Genomic DNA, 19051 nt, shown 5'->3' on the forward strand with positions numbered 1-19051 from the left:
TGTAATAATACAGAATAAAAATTCCATGCAATGAAAAAGGCAGGTAAACAATATGAGTAGGGGCCTAGGGTATTTTAAAAAACATTTCTCAGTCAGATATCTGATTGTCTGGATTAGGAGACATTAGATTTATTTTCAGAATCTGAACCTAGGTCAGCATATTGCTGCTCTCTAGAACCCCAGAATGTTTAGATGACATTTAGTACAGTGTAGCCGTGTAAAGTTAGGTTAGCAACTGTATGTTTTCAAATGACATTTAGAAAAACATGTCAGTCTTAGGGTAATTTCTTTCTGTCTCCTTTTTTATTTTATCAGTTTTAGAATGTTAGCTGTGGGGGAGATAGCCATATAAAAGCGTTACATGAAATAACATTGACATTTTTGATACTGAAAACCAGACAAGTGTCTGTTCCTTATGAACACTTAAAGCAGAGTGAAAACACAACTAGTAATATTTGCTCTAAATGTAGTGCAATTAATGTGCCATGAGCATTTTTTTTTAACTCTCCTAGCACAGATGAAACTTTCAGTGTTGCGAGTTTTTTAATATGTTTGTTAATAAGAATGTTCTTGGTGAACCATTCAAATGCGAGTAACGTTTGAAATGTATATTCAAAGATAATCTTAGCCATTTCATATAATTTGTTGATGTAGCTATTTTGTCTAAGTTACTTCATATAATACAAAATACTGTCTCTTTTGAGGAGTCTAAGAACTTGTATAACTTCAGTATTCAGTGTGTGCATTTCTGAAAAGTGAAAAAGATGGCACATTTTAAAAATGTCACAGTGCACTTGTATTTGAAGGTCTCTGGGTAGTATGTGACTATTTGAGGAAAGACTTTATTCAGCATGCTGACAGCTCAGATTCATGCTGGGAATACTAGTGCACTCTTCTATTGTATTCCATACAGGGAGTTTAGTGCAGATAGAGATCAGGTGTGTTCTTTGTAGTTTATTCAGAGTAGCTCTTTTATACTGTACTGAAGGATATTACTTTAAAATCTATTTGTAATACAATAGTGTTTGCAGTATGAGAGGCAGTACGAAGAAGAATTGATGTTTTGTTTCTTTTCTTCTCCCCTCTTTAATATATATATTTGTTCTTTCTTCCCTGTGCCCCCCTCCCTCCCCTAATATAGTTGAGGAAAATAGGAGGTGGAGGATTTGGAGAAATTTACGATGCACTGGACTTGCTTACTCGGGAAAATGTTGCACTAAAGGTCGAATCAGCTCAGCAGCCAAAGCAAGTACTGAAAATGGAAGTAGCTGTGTTGAAAAAGCTGCAAGGTAAGGCTGTACCTTGGATATGCCAGAAGTAGAATGTCAGTGTATCTTCTTTAAAAAAACATTATAATCTCTTATTTAGTCATAGTTTAAGCAAATATTTCTCGTATTGTGCAGGTTACTGCTAAATGGTTATAACAAGTGGAATAGAAGCTTTTTCAGATTCTGAAAGTCTTGCTACAATTAACTTTTTCTGTGATTTGGGATGACATGAAAATAAAAAAAATTCTAGTGTTAAAATGGGAAACATTTAAAAAAAACACATGAACAAACATAATCTCTTAACTTGAAGCTACTGTAACTTTTAGGAAAAAAGTACTGACGTGTAAAATCCTGAAATACTTTTAGGGATCAGTTCCTTGAGTCAGAATTTGAATAGTCACTTTTTATATACCTTTAAGTACTTCAATGTCTGAAGCTATCAATACAGAGAAATATGCAATGGTTTCTTTTCCTTGCTTTTCACAACACAAGATTGTTGAAAGAAAGCTTAAAGGGAGACTCTTTCTTTAAAATATTTTGTTTTTAATCTGGAAGATTTTGAATAATACATGTGTTCCTGTCGGCAGCCCAATTTTCCCAAACTCTTAGTTTGAATCAAACAAAATCTGGATGACATATGGTGCTGCCTAATGTGCTGTAAAGGTCACACTGCAGCAGAAATTGACAGCCTCTATAGATTCAAGAGGCAAGCGTGTCACATGTTATAATGTTAACAAACTGCTCCTACTTTTGTCTGTTTAAAGGATTTCACAAAAAACATCTAGTATTATATAGCTGAGCAAAGAGATTCAAGGACTGCATTTTAGTTTGGTTTGAGTTTTAGAGTTCCTTGTCCAGAAATGAAAAGTAAATTTCAGTATTGCCAATTTTAAGTTTAGAAAACGTGTCAGCATTCTTGAAAGAAATTATCTTAAAGATAGTGAGTTTTGAATAACCAATACTCTGTAATTCCAGTGTTTTTAAATGCTCTGGATTAATTTTTCTTTTATTTTCTTTTTTTTTTTTTTTCTGCACGCATGAGCTTGATTCTCTTTTCATAAATAGCTGAAGCAATGAGGAAAATAGTAGGTCTGAAAGAAAATATTGGACTTTGGTAGCACTGCAATGCCATTGTATTTATAAAAATACAACCTTATATCTGATTACGTAACTGGAGTGCATGATAACTTCCTACTGTAAAAAATGGTCAATTTTCAGTTAAGATGTTAGAAAAATGAATTTTTTCTTAGTAAAAACTTTTTTACCTTTTGAAATACTTCTGGAAAAAAATAAATGCTGAAATAATAAAACACTGATATGTGAATAATTGCTGTAGGGCCTTTCAGAAGTTATACTCCCAAAGGAAGACTGATAAGAACATATAATTCCTTTAGCAGCTCAAGTCTTCCTGCAGAAGAGTCTTTGTTTCTGTTGACCCATGGTAAATGTTGCCTGGATAAAAAGAACAGAACAATGAAGCACCTGAACAACAGATCCACTGAGACAAATATTCCACATAAAATATAAACTGAGTAAATATTTCTCAGTACTATTTCTTTGAGCAACAATAATTAGAAGCTTTTATATAACTGAAACTCAAATTTTATATGAGATCTTTAGAAGGAGCTCTTTGGACAACCTTTCTTATGAGTAAACAATCTAAATATATTATTTCTTAGGTTTTATGTCTTTTTATTCTCTTGCACAGTTAAAAAAACATTAAAAAGTTAGGGATCTCATAATAATACCATTGGAAGTGACTTTTAGTCATTGCTATGGAAGTTCCACACTTAACACTGTTACTGCTCTGGTTTAAGATAGGAAATATTGTAGATGATCAGGAAAGCAACTGCAGGGAAGAGACAGGACAAAGGTGAAGCTTTTACGTATATTGAGCTTTATAGTTGGCACAGATAGAGAACTTTATTCGTACAAGCTCCTATTTTTATCCATACTTAAAGGATTTTTATTAAATAAGATTATGGTAGAAACCATTTTATGTTTTACAGAAAATCTTTGCTCCTAGGAGCCATTTCCAGTAATTTCTTTACCTTATAAAGTTTTCAGTATAGAAAACCTAAAAATTAGAAGCATAGAGAAGAATCAAGAAAAATGGATGAAAATGAGCAGTATAAAACAACGTTGTAATTGTTTCTTGAAGATTATTTTTTTGCTAAATGCTTCATTTACCATATAGAAATGTGTCTTAATTTTGACATTTTTTTTTAATTCAGAACAGGTGAAATTGTAAACAGATCTTTTAGGATATTTTTGTAGCTTCTAATAGAGTACATCCTCTGAGAACAACTTTTATCTTGTTCTTCTATCCCTTTTTGGCGAGTGTGTGTGTGTATTTTTGTATGTAAATAATTATCCTTTTCTCAAAGGGCTTATGTTCTCTTACTTTCAAGGTGTTCTAGTTACCTTGGACATAGAGGAAGGAATAAAATCATCATGAAAATCCTTTCTCTTGCAAATGGTTGGCAAGTTTGATCTATGAATTGTATGCAATGAGAGACGTGAGCTGACAGAGTCATTCAGAATTCTCTTGATGTGTAGATCTGACTGTAAAAACAATTGTACAATTTCTGGGAAAGTTATGAAAACACAGGCTTTTAGGAAAAAAATTAAATAAAGAGGTGTAATATGTCTCAGTCAAGCAGAACAGCTCTTCCAGTCTTTGCTAGAACTAGGCAGATTCTTAGGGTTATAAACATGCTTTTGAGTGTATCTGTATTAGAACCTGAAATGAAAACAGCTGTTGGCAGAAGTGCAGGGATGTACTATATTAATTATTCTTTACTTTCAGAAATTTTGAAAATTAAACCAGTGTGGTCATTCATTACATGGGCAAAATGAGTAATAACTTTGTGGGTATACAGTACAGTGAATAGTGAAAAACTTCAAAGAAGCTCTTTTAAGACTCTGACCTAGCAAAACATGCTTAAATGTGTGAGTAGTCGTATGACTTCTCTTTTAATTATGAAGGAGGAGTATGTTCACTGATGTGGCCATTTATTACAGCTTAGTCATCAATTACATCTTTTTTTTTTTTTCCCCCTTCTGTCATGTAATTAGTGCTGCAGAATACTGTTTAACTCTTTAAGCTCCCTGGTTTTCCTTTTTTTTTTTTAAGGAAAAGAACTCTGCTGCAACAGATGGTTGTTTTGTTTAACCATGTTGTTAGGCCATCTGTTCCCACAGTCAGATGGGAGGAGACAGATTTATCACATCTCACTCAGTGAGAGTGAGACTCACTCAGTTGGTTTCCGTCTCACACAACCTTACAGGCTTCTCCCTCACTCCTTTACAGCTCCCCAGCATAGTTTAGTGCTGGGCTGCCCCTGGTGTAGGCTCTACAGCTCACTGCAGTGATACGCTGCAGCAGCCTGGGGAATGGTCTGTAGGCTTCCTACCCTCCCTAGGAGGTTTTTTGAGGGCATAGTTGTTTGCTGCGACCTGTTAACATCACCTTCTCCCCCTGAACCCCAGTCGTGTAGCTCCCAGGTGAGAGAAAATACTGTTTTCTTGCTGAGGGAAAAGGAGTGTGTGTAAGGCTCAAGTAGGAGTCTGTAGCCCCACTGGAGTGGTGGAGGATCATTCTATTTGAATAAGGCATACAGACCCCAGTTCTCTCCCCTCTTTCCTCAGGTTTTTATTGAAGTTAGTTTTCAGAGAACTGACCACACAAACTGAATCGCTGCTCCAGTTGAAGTGGGATTTCTCTGACTGAACCACATTTTGGAGATTTTCTGAATTGGACAGATAAAATGTGACTAATATACATTTCTCTGAAGATGTTCCTTCAGCATACCCACAGTGGATGTAAAATGAATCATAAGTATTTGAGATGAGACTTCATTAACTGGAAACTGCAGCAATGAATATACAAAATTTCATCTTGACAAATTTGCTGCTAAGTCTTTTTCTTCATAAAATTATACTGTCTGTAATACCGCCTGTCTTACTTAAATGAATGGGTGGAAGGAAAAAGTGGAGGAAAAGCAGTGATACTTAATAGCTTAGTATTTACATATTTGCAGAAATTACAGAGATTTCTTTTAAAATAAATTATTTTGATGAATCCCGTAACATTTTCTTTTTTTAAATGGGCCTACCTGATTTAATTGTATGTGGCAGGAAGCTTCCTGAGGAAGCAATAAACAGACAACCACTCTTCTGTCAAGTGAAGTGAGAATATTCAGAAGCTATAGGGTCAAGTAGGGTTTTGATGGAGCTATGAGTGCAGCGAATGCAGTAGTAGCAAAAAGTCCCCCCAGATCTATAGCTAGCCACAAGGGTCATTTGAAAAAAGTAATGTGGGTTTTTTTTTTCATTTTTTAATTGCCTTTCTCCTTTAACTTTTTTTTATTACCCCCCCCCATCCCCCATATGAGAGTCTGGTAATCCTAAGGGTAAAGAAATTCGTGAAAGAAACCTTAGATGACACAAATTTTACACACCTTTAGTAACCCCTTGAGACTGTCAGCTTTCTGTTGGCTGTAGCTTCCACAGTGTCCGAAAGGAAGGTAAATGGCCTCAGGGACTTAAACCCTACAGTTCCCTGTTCTGTCACAGAGTGGGGTCATAAGGGGTCCTGACTTCTCTCCAAGACAATGAACACAGATATAAAAATGACAATGAGTTTGTATTCCCCTTCTGTTTCCCTGCTACAGTCTTTGGCTTGCTTTTTTATTTACTGGGGAATCTTATGTTTTGACTTACAGCTGCAGGATAGCAAGGAGATTGTTTGTGACCAGCCTTCGTCTCCTCCGCAGTTTGCTCCGAGGACAGGAGGAGGCTTTAAAGAAAATCGACTTAAACAAAACTATAATATTTTTTTCTCTGTTTCAGTGTACCTGAGATGAATTTATCTTTTATAGCTAAATAGCAAAGATTATATTCTAGAAAACAGATGTTAATAAATTGGATTTGTTGAATAGTAATTTCTGCAGTTTTTTAATACAAAACATAGCCCAACAAGTAAGTACTGCTGTTCTCTTTCATCACGGCAGCTGCAGCTTATAGAAAAGAGGAATGGTGGCTCGGATTATTGTCTGTAACAAGCCACCAGCTTTGTAAGAAAACAACCTCTCCAGTCCAAAATGCCTCTTGGACCTTTAGGCATGTTGTCATGCATGTTTTCTTATGGAAGAGTGATGGCTGTGGTAGAGCTTCATATATTATGGGAAAAAGCTTTTGTTTAATTGCAGGTAGAACTAACTTTAGTTTTACTACTGTTGAATTGTGGGGGACTTAGTTTATTGAGCACCTCTATAGAAATATAACTATAATTTTAAGTAATTTGCTAGGTATTTAAAGGAATAAACCACAGAATTTCATTATTATTGTCTAATTTGCTTCTTTTTCTCTCAGGAAAAGATCATGTCTGTAGATTCATCGGATGTGGACGCAATGACAGATTTAACTATGTGGTCATGCAGTTGCAGGTCAGTGTATCAAACAGAGCTCAATGTTTGCTTGTGTGTTTTGGATTATTAGCCAAGCATATAGGAAAATACTAGTAAAATTTTAGAGGATGCCTAACTAAAAGTAGTACCCCAAAGATCATGAACACATAGTAGTGAGCAAGGCTAAATTGAGCATATCCTTATATCTTTATCCTTTTATTATATCCTTTCCATAATTCTGTCAAAAAGGAGAAAGCTTGCATCCTGAGAAAGATCTCACTTTTGAAAGAGTGAACTGTGATATCTTCTGAGATAATTTACATTCCTTTTAAGTCTTCACTCAAAGATAGTCTAGAATGTATTATATTTGTCTCTGCATTTTGTTGCCTTTTTTGATAAAAGTGAAAAAAATACTCTTTGCACGTAAAAGAAAACACTTAATTCACTTTACTGAAAGACTTGTTCCTGTAAAAAAGGGATAAAATGGGTGATTTGCAATTAAGGTTATGGGATTATTGTCCTTTATCATCTTGGTGAATATGAATACTAGAAAAAGTGTGGTCTAGTTCACACTGTTGGTCATCTGTTATTTTGGAAGACCAACAGTTTTGTGATGTCACAGGCTTGCATTTCCTACATAGTATATTTCTCATCCTTTCAGTATAATGTATAATTAAATTATGTACTTTTCCTTAAAGAGGTGAGTGTAAAGAACTCTTCGTGAGCGTTTTCTCAGTGGCTATTTTTCAAGTGACACAGATACGATGTTAACTAATAGTGTTTGTACTAGTCTTCTAACAGAGATTAGTTTGTTCTATGTATTTAGGAGTAGAGTGATACTAAGATTCATATTTTCAAAAACAGATTCAAAATTTACTGTTGAAAATACTCGTGTATACACTTAGGTGAGATATGTTGTCCTTAAATGTTAAAATAGGTATTGAGAGCATTCCATGGTTAACCATGAACAGCTAAAGAAGTAGGAAGATATTACACCATCTGTGAATCTTGGTTTTGGTCTTTTTTTATGAAAACGTTGTTTTGATTTAATCAGGGTCGGAACTTGGCAGACCTGCGTCGGAGCCAATCTCGAGGGACATTCACCATTAGTACCACTCTGCGGCTTGGGAAGCAGATTTTGGAATCTATTGAAAGTATTCATTCTGTGGGATTCCTGCACAGGGACATAAAACCAGTAAGTCTGCCTATTAAATCAAAACAGGCAAGTAAGATGTGGTCATTAGATGGCTGCATAAATAAGAATAGGTTCTATGCTAGATGCTAAAGTGCAAAAATGTCAGAAAATTGAAGGTTAAATCATCAGATAGGACAGATTTTTTTTCTGTTAATTAATGTTGGAATGCAACAACAGTAACTTTGGTCCTTGTCATCATTGTCCCCTGTTAATTTAGGCCTCCTTGCAGTTTTCTGTAGTTAAAACTTCCAACTCTTATCTGTAGCGGCATGTAATCAAGAGTATTTGCCATGAGATATGATATAATGTGTTTGACTATTGTCATATAATAAATCTAAAAGAATAGATACTAAATGTAGGGCGTATTTATAAGCCCTTCAATAGCAATTTTTTGTATTTAATGTATTCTTAACAAATAAGGAGAGGAAGGACAGACTGTAAGAGAAAGGTATTTTTTATTGTGCAATTCTAATAAAATCTGTTGTCAATATGCCATGAGGATAGTGCCTTCCTGGTAATATCAGGCTTTTATTCTCCCTATTTTTTCTGGTTTTGACTTTATTCCTGAAATGCACTGCCTCCTTTTTAGTATTACTGTGTATTTAAAATATGATTATAACTCTGAACTGTCAAAATTTGTAAATGAGAAAAAATAAGGAAATCTTGCATTTTCTAATAGATGCACTCATGGCTGGTTGTATCTGACATGTAGCCAAACTTCCTGTCAACTGAATGATGCTTACCTAACACCTCTGAGAAGTTTCTGTACATTAGGAAATTTTCATTTTCATCACTTCTTCCTGGCAACTCTTTATAAAACTTGTATTCTCCCTGAACCCTCCTCATTTAAGGGCATAGAGGCAGTGAATGTCAAGTGAAATAGGTGAGAAGAACTTAGCTGGATCTCAAGAATTTGATAATGAAAGCGTTTCAAGTTTTGAATGGGAAATGTGTTCCCTTATGGCTGGCAGGATGGATTAGGGACCTCTTGTTGTCGAGCTATATCTTGGTGGAGTCTGTGGGCTCGAATAGGATGAAAATGGAGAGTTTGATCAGGGGAAGGAAAAAACCCCCAAAATTTAAAGGTTGAGACAGGATAAACAGCACTGTGAGGTCATATATTAGAGTCATAAAAGAAGTAATTTTTCTTCCCCTTTAGAAGTTATGTTGCGACTCACAAAGGCAAAAGAAGACATGATTGCTTTCTAGTACGCAGTTTTCCTGGCTTAAAAATACAAGTTCTTTTATTCTTTTGTTATTCCTCTTCTAGACAGATTATGCTAAAAGCAAGCTTTGAGCTGAAATATTGAAGTCTTTGATTGTTTTTTTCCTTGTGATCAATTAGGGAATGCTGAAATCCAGTTCCATTTAAAAATAATGTTGATCGCACTAATTTCAGTTCATAGTTTTGATTGGTTTTTACCAAGTTTTGAATTTCAGATTTACTTAGAATGGTACTGCTGTTCCATTTAATGGAAACAAGAAGTTTTCTTAGAGTTAATTGTGTTAAGCTTCCAGTTTGCTCAGGTGTGTGGTTTGTCTGTTTTTTTAAACCTGGTTCTTTCCCCATCCATGGCTGGGAAAGGCAGTTTGCATCCCATATTTTGTATTCTGCATATATGATATTAGTGCATTTGTTTAGATGAACTTGTTGGCCATTTGATTGGTAGTTTTTTGAAAAGTCCAAATCAATATATGTGAGTGGGTGACATGGTTGGAAAATTCTTGCTAGAAGTTAATATATTCTAGTGACAAAGTAAGATGACAATCTTGTCAGACAATATAGCCCGCTGTTCAGATGTGCTAAGTTGGATGCCTGTTTTTCTTAACAAGGTTTCCTTCAAATTTAATGGGAGTTTGATAAAAGTGAAAATATAGAAGGAAGGATGCAGAAGTAGAATATGAATTTTCTTATGATTGTTTTACTGCATTAATACATGAATATATTGAAACCTCTGTCTTTGTTTCTGTTATCTATGTGTATTTGTTTTTCTTCCTAGTCAAACTTCGCAATGGGACGTTTTCCTAGCACCTGTAGGAAGTGTTATATGCTGGATTTTGGCTTGGCACGGCAATTTACCAACTCATGTGGGGATGTCAGACCAGTAAGATTTTTTCACAGTTGAAATTTGAATACTTGAATGTGGTAGTATGCTCTCTTCTTTTCTGGAGAAGTATGGGAGTTGCACTGAACTGGTAACTGTTTTAAGCTTGACAAACACTATTCCAGATCAGAAATGCCATGTGATCTATTGATTATGGTAAAAGACTGGCAGTTGGGAATGACTCAGGTTCTGATTTTTGGCTTGAGGCAGAAGTGTACATCTATGATATTTTGGGATAATCTGTCAGGTTTTTATTAATTATCAGTAATATACCAGAGCTGAATTTCACTTGGTGTTGTATATTGCATTTAAAAAACCCCAACAACTATGAGGAGAAAAAAAATGAAAGTCAGATACTAAAGTGAATATGTATCATCTTCTGAAAGAGGAAGTCTGAATAACTAAAACAGTGATAGGACACCAATTATAATATGTAAGAGGACATAGTTAAGTGTAGTTACTGTATTCCAAATGCAAACAACCTGAAGAAAATTGTAGATAAAAGCATATCAGTGAGGGAATTACAATTTTAAGTACAGTAGAGCCTCCCTAATTCACTGATGGGTAGTTAATTTTGGTAATTTCAAAGTTTGAAAATGAGCATGTCAGTGCCATGGTACATGGTGATGTTTTAAAGAAACATATTTTCTTTTTTAAGCTGCTTTAGTTTTCATTTTGATGGTAATACTGAATAATGTACTAGTCAATACTGTGTGGCGTATTTATAAATATGATGTGAGTGGTAGAAGACATCTCTACAGGATTTTCACTTTTATTTTGCCTAAGAAGTTGGGAAAGTGGCAGATTTTTTTGTGCAGATTATGAATTAGTAAGGTAAATTAGCGGGGTTCTGCTGTACTCTATTCCTTCAGCCATAATGCTGGACACTGCAATGAAAGCAAAGAGCAGGGGAGACCAACAGAGTGGCTGCTGCTGTTGGAAAGGTGAGCTAAACATTTTAAGTAGTTTACTTCTCTTTTTTTTTTTTATTATTTCTCAGTGTTCTTGTCGTGTTCTGTATGTTTGGCTGCTACGAATGTTTTTTGAACAGACCTGTAATTTCAAAGAGAAAACAGTTCCCAAGTTTCTGTATACATACACACTCCAATGATAGCATTTCCAGAAACAAATAGGTGATAAGAACAGAAAATTCAGTATTTCTCCTATTCCTTCTTTTGTAAAAACTCACCTCTTGCCTTTTGTTTTTCATTGCAGTGCCCTACAAGGTAACTGAATTTTCTTCAGTTTAAATTCTTTAAATTCTTCTTTAAATTTAAATTCTTCAATTTAAATTGTTGTCAATTTTTTGACAGTGTAACCCATATTTATAGAGTGCAGTGGTGGTGGGGAGAAAGACAGTGGGTTTGTTTGTATGTAATAGCTAGAAATGGCTACTGTGTAGAGATCAACCCTACTGTTGGCGTTGTTTACTAATAGAAGTTATTAATATTTTCATTAAATGTGCTACGTGCTTCTCCTTAAGGCTGTCCTTCTAAGTTTCATTAGATTTGTTCAGCAGACACTGCAAATAACCCAGGACAATGTCAAAGCATGTTTTCCAAAAACATAGTACTCTATTGGTAAAAACCTGTTCCATAGTTAAAGCTGACTGGTCGACTATGAGCTTTTTATAACCCTAATTTTGCTGTCCCTGTTAAACTGTCTTTATCTCAACCCATGAGTTTTCTAGTTTCTTTGCTTTTGATTCTCTCCCTGTCCCCTTGGTGGGGGAGTGATGGGTTGCTGTGTGAGGCTTGGTTACTGCCTGAGGTTCAACCACAACAGGCTTTTGTTTGTTGTTTGTTATAGACAAGTTTGTTCATTGTCAGTTTGTTTTCTTCCTGAGGATTTATGATGTCTCCCTAGCTTTCTTACCTGAAAGAATAGTCAAAGTAGAGAACTTGAAATGAGAAAGCCATCTGAACTAATTCCATGCCATAGTTCCATACGGAAGGATCTCCCAGAGATGCCTGTCATTTCCTAAGATGTCTCAGGGTTGTTTTCAGAGGTGTTGTTCATCTTCGTACTGCCCATCTTAATGTCAGATTCCATGGTGATTTAACACCATTCAGTTGTAGCTGCTTCTGTCTGAATACTGTTTTGAAAAATGCAGATTCAATATAAAAAGCTTCTCAGAAGGTAGTATTTAAAAAAAAGGGGGGGAGGTTTGCAACACCTGTAGTACTTACTGTGTTTTTCATTGCATTTTGGAGTGTTACATATGGACTACCTTTTAAATAATTGAGGAACAAGCAGTTTTCAGTCCATTTCACTTTTTTTTTTTCCCTAGTGGGATTTGTGGTAGAATGATTTTTCACACTTGGATTAGATTATCTAAAATGACCTTTGGTTTGCAGCAGCCAGATAACAGTAATACAGATTTTGAAAGGAAAAAAATAAAACTTCAAGGAGATATATGGTAGTTCATCCACCAAGAGTATGATGGAATCTAGAAAACTGCTTCTATAGGTAATAATGTTGTCTTTATTCCCCCATCAGAATCCCTTTTTCATGAAAAGCTTAAGCTTTTGAAGTCAGTAAGTGACAGCAATTTTCATGCGAATACTGCTGCAGGATGCACTGATTTTTACATAACTGAGGGACACAAATAATTAAGAAGGGAAACAACTATTTCATATTGAATAATCAGTTAGATTTTCATCACTTATTAACTTGGGAGCCTAACCAGTGATATGTTATTTGGGTCAGCCATTCCATCTGACTCAAGCTTTCAATATAAAATGTGGCATGAAGTTACAGAGCCGATGAATTAATTCCACCAGTTTTTAAAACTGGGCATACATTGCTGTAAACTTAAAAGCATATGTTTTGTGTTTATAAAAACTAGTATCAAATTTTCTCCTCATTCTTCCTGGTTTCCCTGGTACTTCTGTCAGTGCCTTTTTTGCTTTTTTACATGAGCTTCTTTTCCCCCACTGCAGCTGAAATAGCCTTTTAAAGCCTCTCTCCAGAACAATATAATTTCTTCCTTCAGCGATATCAGAACTCTATTTCAGAAAACAATGAGATGACACATTTCCAGTGTATTTCTCAAATATTTCTGTTGTAGCTGTCTTTATTCTGTTCCTTACAAAGGGAATGCACTTTCTAAGTCTTCTTTTTACACTGTGTAGGTAGTAATCTGTTGTAAAGTTAGTGAAGAGGGATAGAATTGGTTATAAATGTAATACAACTGTTAGAGAAGGACTAATCTTTTCTGGCATTCCATAATCATTATCCAGACTGTGTTTTAAAATTCAGCATTTTCTTTATGTCAAAATATTACCCCTCTTTATAAACAGGGCTAAGAGTTCATTTCAGGAAATTAAGGAGTATTTTGAGGGATGATTTTATGTAATGAAAATGTGTTCAAGGTTTATTAGTCTGCCTCAGTGTCTGACCATACAGTCAAAATGTAATACCTCTATTGCTCATCTTAAGGACCCAGAGGTTTTATGTTCTCTTGGGTTATTCAGTCAGCACAGACAATTTCCCATTTGTTCCAGGGGTTAGTCTTAAAATTATTTAGTTGTAGTTGCAGTTTTCTTATTATAGTGTCATTTTACTACAGTGGTCAACTTTGGTTGGTGAATCTTAAAAACTGAAAGGAAAATAGATTAACACAAAGTATAAAGCAAAACCAAAGCTTTGCACGCTTTTTCATGCTACAAATAGTTCTTTCTCAGAAATACTACTGGATACTAAAACATTTTTAACTGCTGATTTTGAAATGGATTCCTTTCAACAAAGTTGTCCTGTCGTGCAGCTGTCTGAAGGACTCTTCTTGTGTGGAGCTAACTTCAAAGAGAGAGGGATATGTCTGTTGTATCTCAGTAATAAGATATTTGTAAAATATATGAATATGCTGAAGACAGTAGAAGTGCTGCAGTTCATTAAGTTGTATGATCTGACATTATAACCTGGTTAGAACTTAAAAGGCAGAAACAAACACTTATTGCAGCTTGTAAGTTTCTGAAAGATGAAAGAAAAGTAATGACAAATGTGTATCATAGTGTTGCTTGGAAGAGTATCGAATGATTCACACTTGTTTAAAAAGGGAAGCATGTGTAATTTTATGTTTTCTGTTCAATTTACTTAGTCCTGTTTTATTAGCTAAAGAATTTGAAGTTTTACTTAAATGTGTCATAAAAAAATGAAAAATTTTCAGCCAAGACCTTAAATGCAAATGGCATATACTAGATGTAGGTAGCACCAGCATTCTGTGTCTTAGAGTGCAGATGAAATGTATCTATTGTGCCACATCATCTCTTCAAGAGCAAATAGAAAAAAGTGTAACTCTTGCAGATAAGGTCTTTGGAAATGTGTTCGGTAGTTCAGTATTTACAGTGGGTAGGTTTGGATCTGGGTTTGTTTGTTTGTTCATTTTCATGTTCTTTGATTTGTGTGCACTGAAGATCTGGAGGTTTAGGTTGGATATTGGAAAAAGGTTCTTCACCCAGAGGGTGGGTAGTTGGGCGCTGGAACAGGCTACTCAAGGAAATGGTCACAGCACCAAGCCTGAGAAAGTTCAAAAAGCTTTTGGATGATGCTGTCAGGCACCTGGTGTGACTCTTGGGGATGGTGCTGTGCAGGGCTATGGGTTGGACTTGATGATCCTTGTGGGTCCCTTCTAACTCAGCATACTCTGTGATTCTGTGATATTTTGACCAATTATACTTTTGTGAAAGCTTGAACAGTGTTACAGGTGTAGCTGGGAATGGGATGAAGAATTTGGAAAATTGGACAATAGTGTGTGTGTGTATAGGCTTCTGAAACTAAATTTTACATGTAGGGGACATTATTAGAATACAGATATTTGGGTAGATGTAGAATTAGATTATGGAGTGAAAGTTGATAAGGAAACACTGATGGGTGGGAGGAGCCCTGTCTGGTGAGGGAAAAGATTGGAAGACAGCAATTTTAGTGTGGGAAGGAGAACAAAATCTTCTGAGGATGATGTAGGCTTTTGAAAAAAAGAAGGACGAAACTTGGGCAAGCAAATATATTGTTGGAGAGAGGAAGCCAACAATTGAATTAATAGTGTAGATAAGAATTGATTACCTCAAAGCGGGATAATTAGAATTTAATTGTGGGGAGACTCTAATCATCAAGCAAATACATTTAGCAGGATGCAAATTTAGTATATTTATGAGATTCATAGTCTGCTTTTTATTGCTTTTCCAGAGCGTAATACCTACCATTTTGTTTGCCATTGTCTTAGAGATAGCCAAAGTAAATAGTATTAGTGTCTGTTTTTGTTTGGTTGGTTGTTTTTTTTTCTTTCTTGGGACAAAGAATAAATGATTCTTTTTGGATGTAAACCTAACTTCATACAGCCTTCAATTTCTGTGTCTCTATTTACATGGTGAAAATGGAAAGTGAAGGTGTCAGCTGTGGTACAGAAATAGAAAACCTTGAGGGACAAAATCTGAAGGACATTTGCATTCTTAACATCATCAGTACTGCAGCCAGCAGTTGTCATCACTTCTGTTTTAAAGTGAACATTAACCACAATTGTTCTTTGAGGTACTAATACATTTAATATAAAGAAAGCAAAATAAAAGAAAAAAAGAAGCCGATAGCCTTTGCTGTCAGAGATTAACCTTTGAAAAATAATTTTAGGTCATAATTCTTTAAAAATCGACAAATTCAAATGTCATGTGTTATCACAGGCCTGAGTCTTCTGGTCTTTTATTTCTGTGGATTGCAAATTCTAAATAACTGCATTGTATTCACTTTACAGAGAAGGTAGTGTAATGTATGCAAGCTGATGTGACAAAGCTAGTGAGTAACAATTAAAGAACTATCCATGAGTAGATGGTGCTTAGATAAAACCCTTTATCTCAAACATCAGTGTTTTTCTACTCAGTATACAGGTTTCACTGACTGGCAGCCTAGAGAATTGTTCCGATCAACAGCCAGTCCCCTGTGTCTGATGATTTGGACTCACCAAAAGTAATTGAAGGAGAAAACTCCTTTTTGTCCAGTTTGGTGCTTAGTTTGGAAGGTGACCTTCCTCTTTGAGAGTATCCTGATTAGTGGGTTGAAATGTATTCTGAGGAGACCCTTTTGTGTGTGGAAATGTTGTATTTTTGATAAATAAGGCTTTGTAGGTCAAAGGGAAAGTTACCCTAAGACTGCATTCCCCCATCTCCCCACCTTTCTCCTGTCCTTCCCAGTGACTAGATTTTAGGTCATCCTTCACTGGTTATTTAAACAAAACAAAGAGATTCATCAGAGTTCTCACCGTCATAGGTTTTTTTTAGCATGACCTTAATTTCAAGTGTCGAAATTTTCCTGTATTTACTTGCAAATAAGTAAAACAATAAAAATTGCATTCTTTTTAACATACATTAAGGAGGTTTACAGTAATTTAAATCTAACTTTACAGATTTTTTTTTTTTTTTTTTAGCCTGGAAATTTGAAATCTTGAACATTACCAAACAAGGAAGTCCTGGTTTTAGAACAGCTAGAAAATGTTACAGTGTTCTTTTCTGATATGCTTTGTATTAAATCAGTCACAAAACTTACTCTCTGAATGCTAACAAACCTATTCCAATCCTAAGACAATAGCGTATCCACCAAAATTTTCTGAGGCATTACTCATGCTCTCATGCTCTTTACTGGTGACCTGTCAGTAACAAAAATTGTCTCTGACTTCTACTAAAGCAGAAGACACGCCAGCTGCTGTACAGTCTGACCCTTAGAAAATGCAGTGAAAGCAATTGTGAATGCAAATGTTTAGGTCTTTTTATTGTCTAGGGAAGCAGTTAACAATCTGTTCGGATCAAACAATGAACACGTTATTCTATTGAGGCGATAATGTACAAAATCAGCTAAGTGCTCTTTGCCTTTCTTCAGTGCCCTCAGGTCCTGAGGATTTTCAAGCAAATGAGTTTTTATCTTCAAATTTCACCTTAGGATGACAGGTGGTGTCCTAAAAATGTACGTAAAAAACTGAATTCTTAAAAAAATCCCAAAACAAACACAAAGCCCAAACCAAATGAGAACCAATAAAAACACCCTCCAAAAAACCCAACCCTGCACAGAATACTGCACAGAAATGTGTTGGCAGATAACAAAGGAGAACATTATATCCATTTTGAAAGCTTTGGAACTCTATTGTACTTCAGTTAAGTACAGGGACTGAAAGTATAATTTCCTTGTATGTTCATATTTTCATTTTGTTTTTTACTTTCTAAAATTTGGGAATGCTTATACTTTTGATTTGCATGGAGTTTCTTTTTAATAGTATTCTGGATTGTCTTGATTGCTGAGCAAGACTAGAGAACACTTCCATCTTATTCTGCCTTACCTGCTGTCATGTGTGGCAGAAGAATTCAAGGTTGTTTATTTTTATGTTTGGAAGAGAATCCTAAAATCTGATTTTTAAAAATTTTATGTTTGGAAGAGAATCCTAAAATCTGATTTTTAAAAATTTCTTCAGTATTTGTCTACCAATGGCAGAAATTAGTGTGAAGAAACACTGAACACGTGGAATCATAGAATGGTTTGAGTTGGAAGAGACCTTAAAGATCACCTAGTTTCAATCTCCCTGCTGTGGGCAGGGATGCCACTCGCTAGACCAGGTTGCTGAAGGCCATATCCAGCCTGGGCTTGAACACTTCCAGGGATGGGTCATCTACAGCCTCTCTGGGCAACCTCTTTCAGTGCTTCACCACTCTCTGAGTAAAGAATTTCTTCTAAACAAAGCTGAACTTCTTCCAATTTTTCATTGTTACCAGCTTTCTGTGGAAATGGAACAGGTAAAAATTCAAGAGCTGGGACTGTAAAACATTAAAAACAAGTAATAGATTTATACTTAGCTTGCTGTAAATCCAGAAAGACATAGAATGAACAAGAATTCATAACCAAAGGAATATTTAAAAATTTTAGTGTGTAAATCTTAATTTATTTGAATAATATTGTTGTATTTTGCAATTAGCAAAATCAGTTCAGCTATTACGGCACAAATAAATGTAAAAGAAGGAGCAATATATACATATGTGATATAGTTCAGCTGCCAAATTAGAATGCAGTAAGCTCCTGAAAATGGAGTTGAAAACTATTTACTTTATGTTCTTTGTTTGTAAAATAAATATTTTTTTTTAATAAATAATGATTCAAAAGTAGTGTTGGAAGAGAGGACTGGAGTAGTTTTTTGGAAAGCTGAATATACCTTCCTATGATATCCCACTTTTACCTCTCCATGTTTATTAAATTAAATTTTGTACATTTTGCTACTTTTCTCTCATGTCCTCTAAGTCATCAAAGACTGGAGCCTAATTATTTTTTTCCTTAAATCCCAAGACAAACTGTACAAGGGTGGTTATTTGCTGAAGAGACTAAGTTAAGAGCCCTTTGTTTAATTGATATATAAGTAATCTGCATGAGTTGAAAGAATTATGACATTAGTCATTTGAGGTTCCATTTCTGAATCAGTGATAATTTTATAGGGAAGACAAGGGAGTTAGTTTAGAGAGATTTGTGCAGACATTATTTTTAATAGAGAAATTACAATAACTATTAAATTGTTAAGTTTCCGAAGTTTTTGAAGTAATGCATTGTTGTAAACCATGTACCTGTGACAGATCTGTGCAGCTGTAATGATATATCTGTGTTATACCTACCAGTGGAACACTAATTATTGTCTGCCATAACCTCCTTCAAGGACATAGAGGGATATTACTTAAGGCACAGTCTTATAGAGTACATGTGTAGCATTTTCAGCATCCACGGAACATGATCCTTGCAAGTTTGGTTGTATTACTGACAAAGAAGTAACGAAGGAAGTCAGTGTTATGGAGACAGGCAGCTGGTGTCTCCTGTGTGATAATACAAGGTCAAAAAGACAGGCAGTGAGTTAATGCAAAAGATGAAAAAAGAGCATTATCAATTGACTCGGTGACAAAAGTAGAATGGATATATGAATTTCATGAGGTGTGACTTTGTTTTGTAACATGTCAATTGAATAATCTTGCAGCAATTAAATTAAAAACTTAAGAAAATCATGTGTGGTTATTTGCTTGATAGTTATTTGCTAGATAAGATTCCTTGTGACCTGGCATTTGT

At 35.1% G+C, this 19051-nt stretch overlaps 1 protein-coding gene across 1 annotated transcript in view; it reads left to right on the forward strand.

Annotated features, from left to right (window-relative positions):
* Window positions 1-1141: 1141 nt before the first annotated feature.
* Window positions 1142-19051, forward strand: part of TTBK2 (tau tubulin kinase 2) — a gene marked incomplete at its 5' end in the record, with an annotated part of 53818 nt that continues 35908 nt past the window's right edge. The window contains 4 exons of the mRNA XM_027881674.1: window positions 1142-1289; window positions 6645-6718; window positions 7734-7874; window positions 9875-9979. Of these exons, the coding sequence (XP_027737475.1) occupies window positions 1142-1289; window positions 6645-6718; window positions 7734-7874; window positions 9875-9979 (468 nt within the window). The remainder of the gene's footprint in view (window positions 1290-6644; window positions 6719-7733; window positions 7875-9874; window positions 9980-19051) is intronic.

The sequence above is a fragment of the Empidonax traillii genome, unplaced genomic scaffold (genome assembly GCF_003031625.1).
Source record: "Empidonax traillii isolate 1590-97213 ecotype Southwest subspecies unplaced genomic scaffold, ASM303162v1 scaffold93:size1158651, whole genome shotgun sequence".
NCBI lineage: Eukaryota > Metazoa > Chordata > Aves > Passeriformes > Tyrannidae > Empidonax > Empidonax traillii.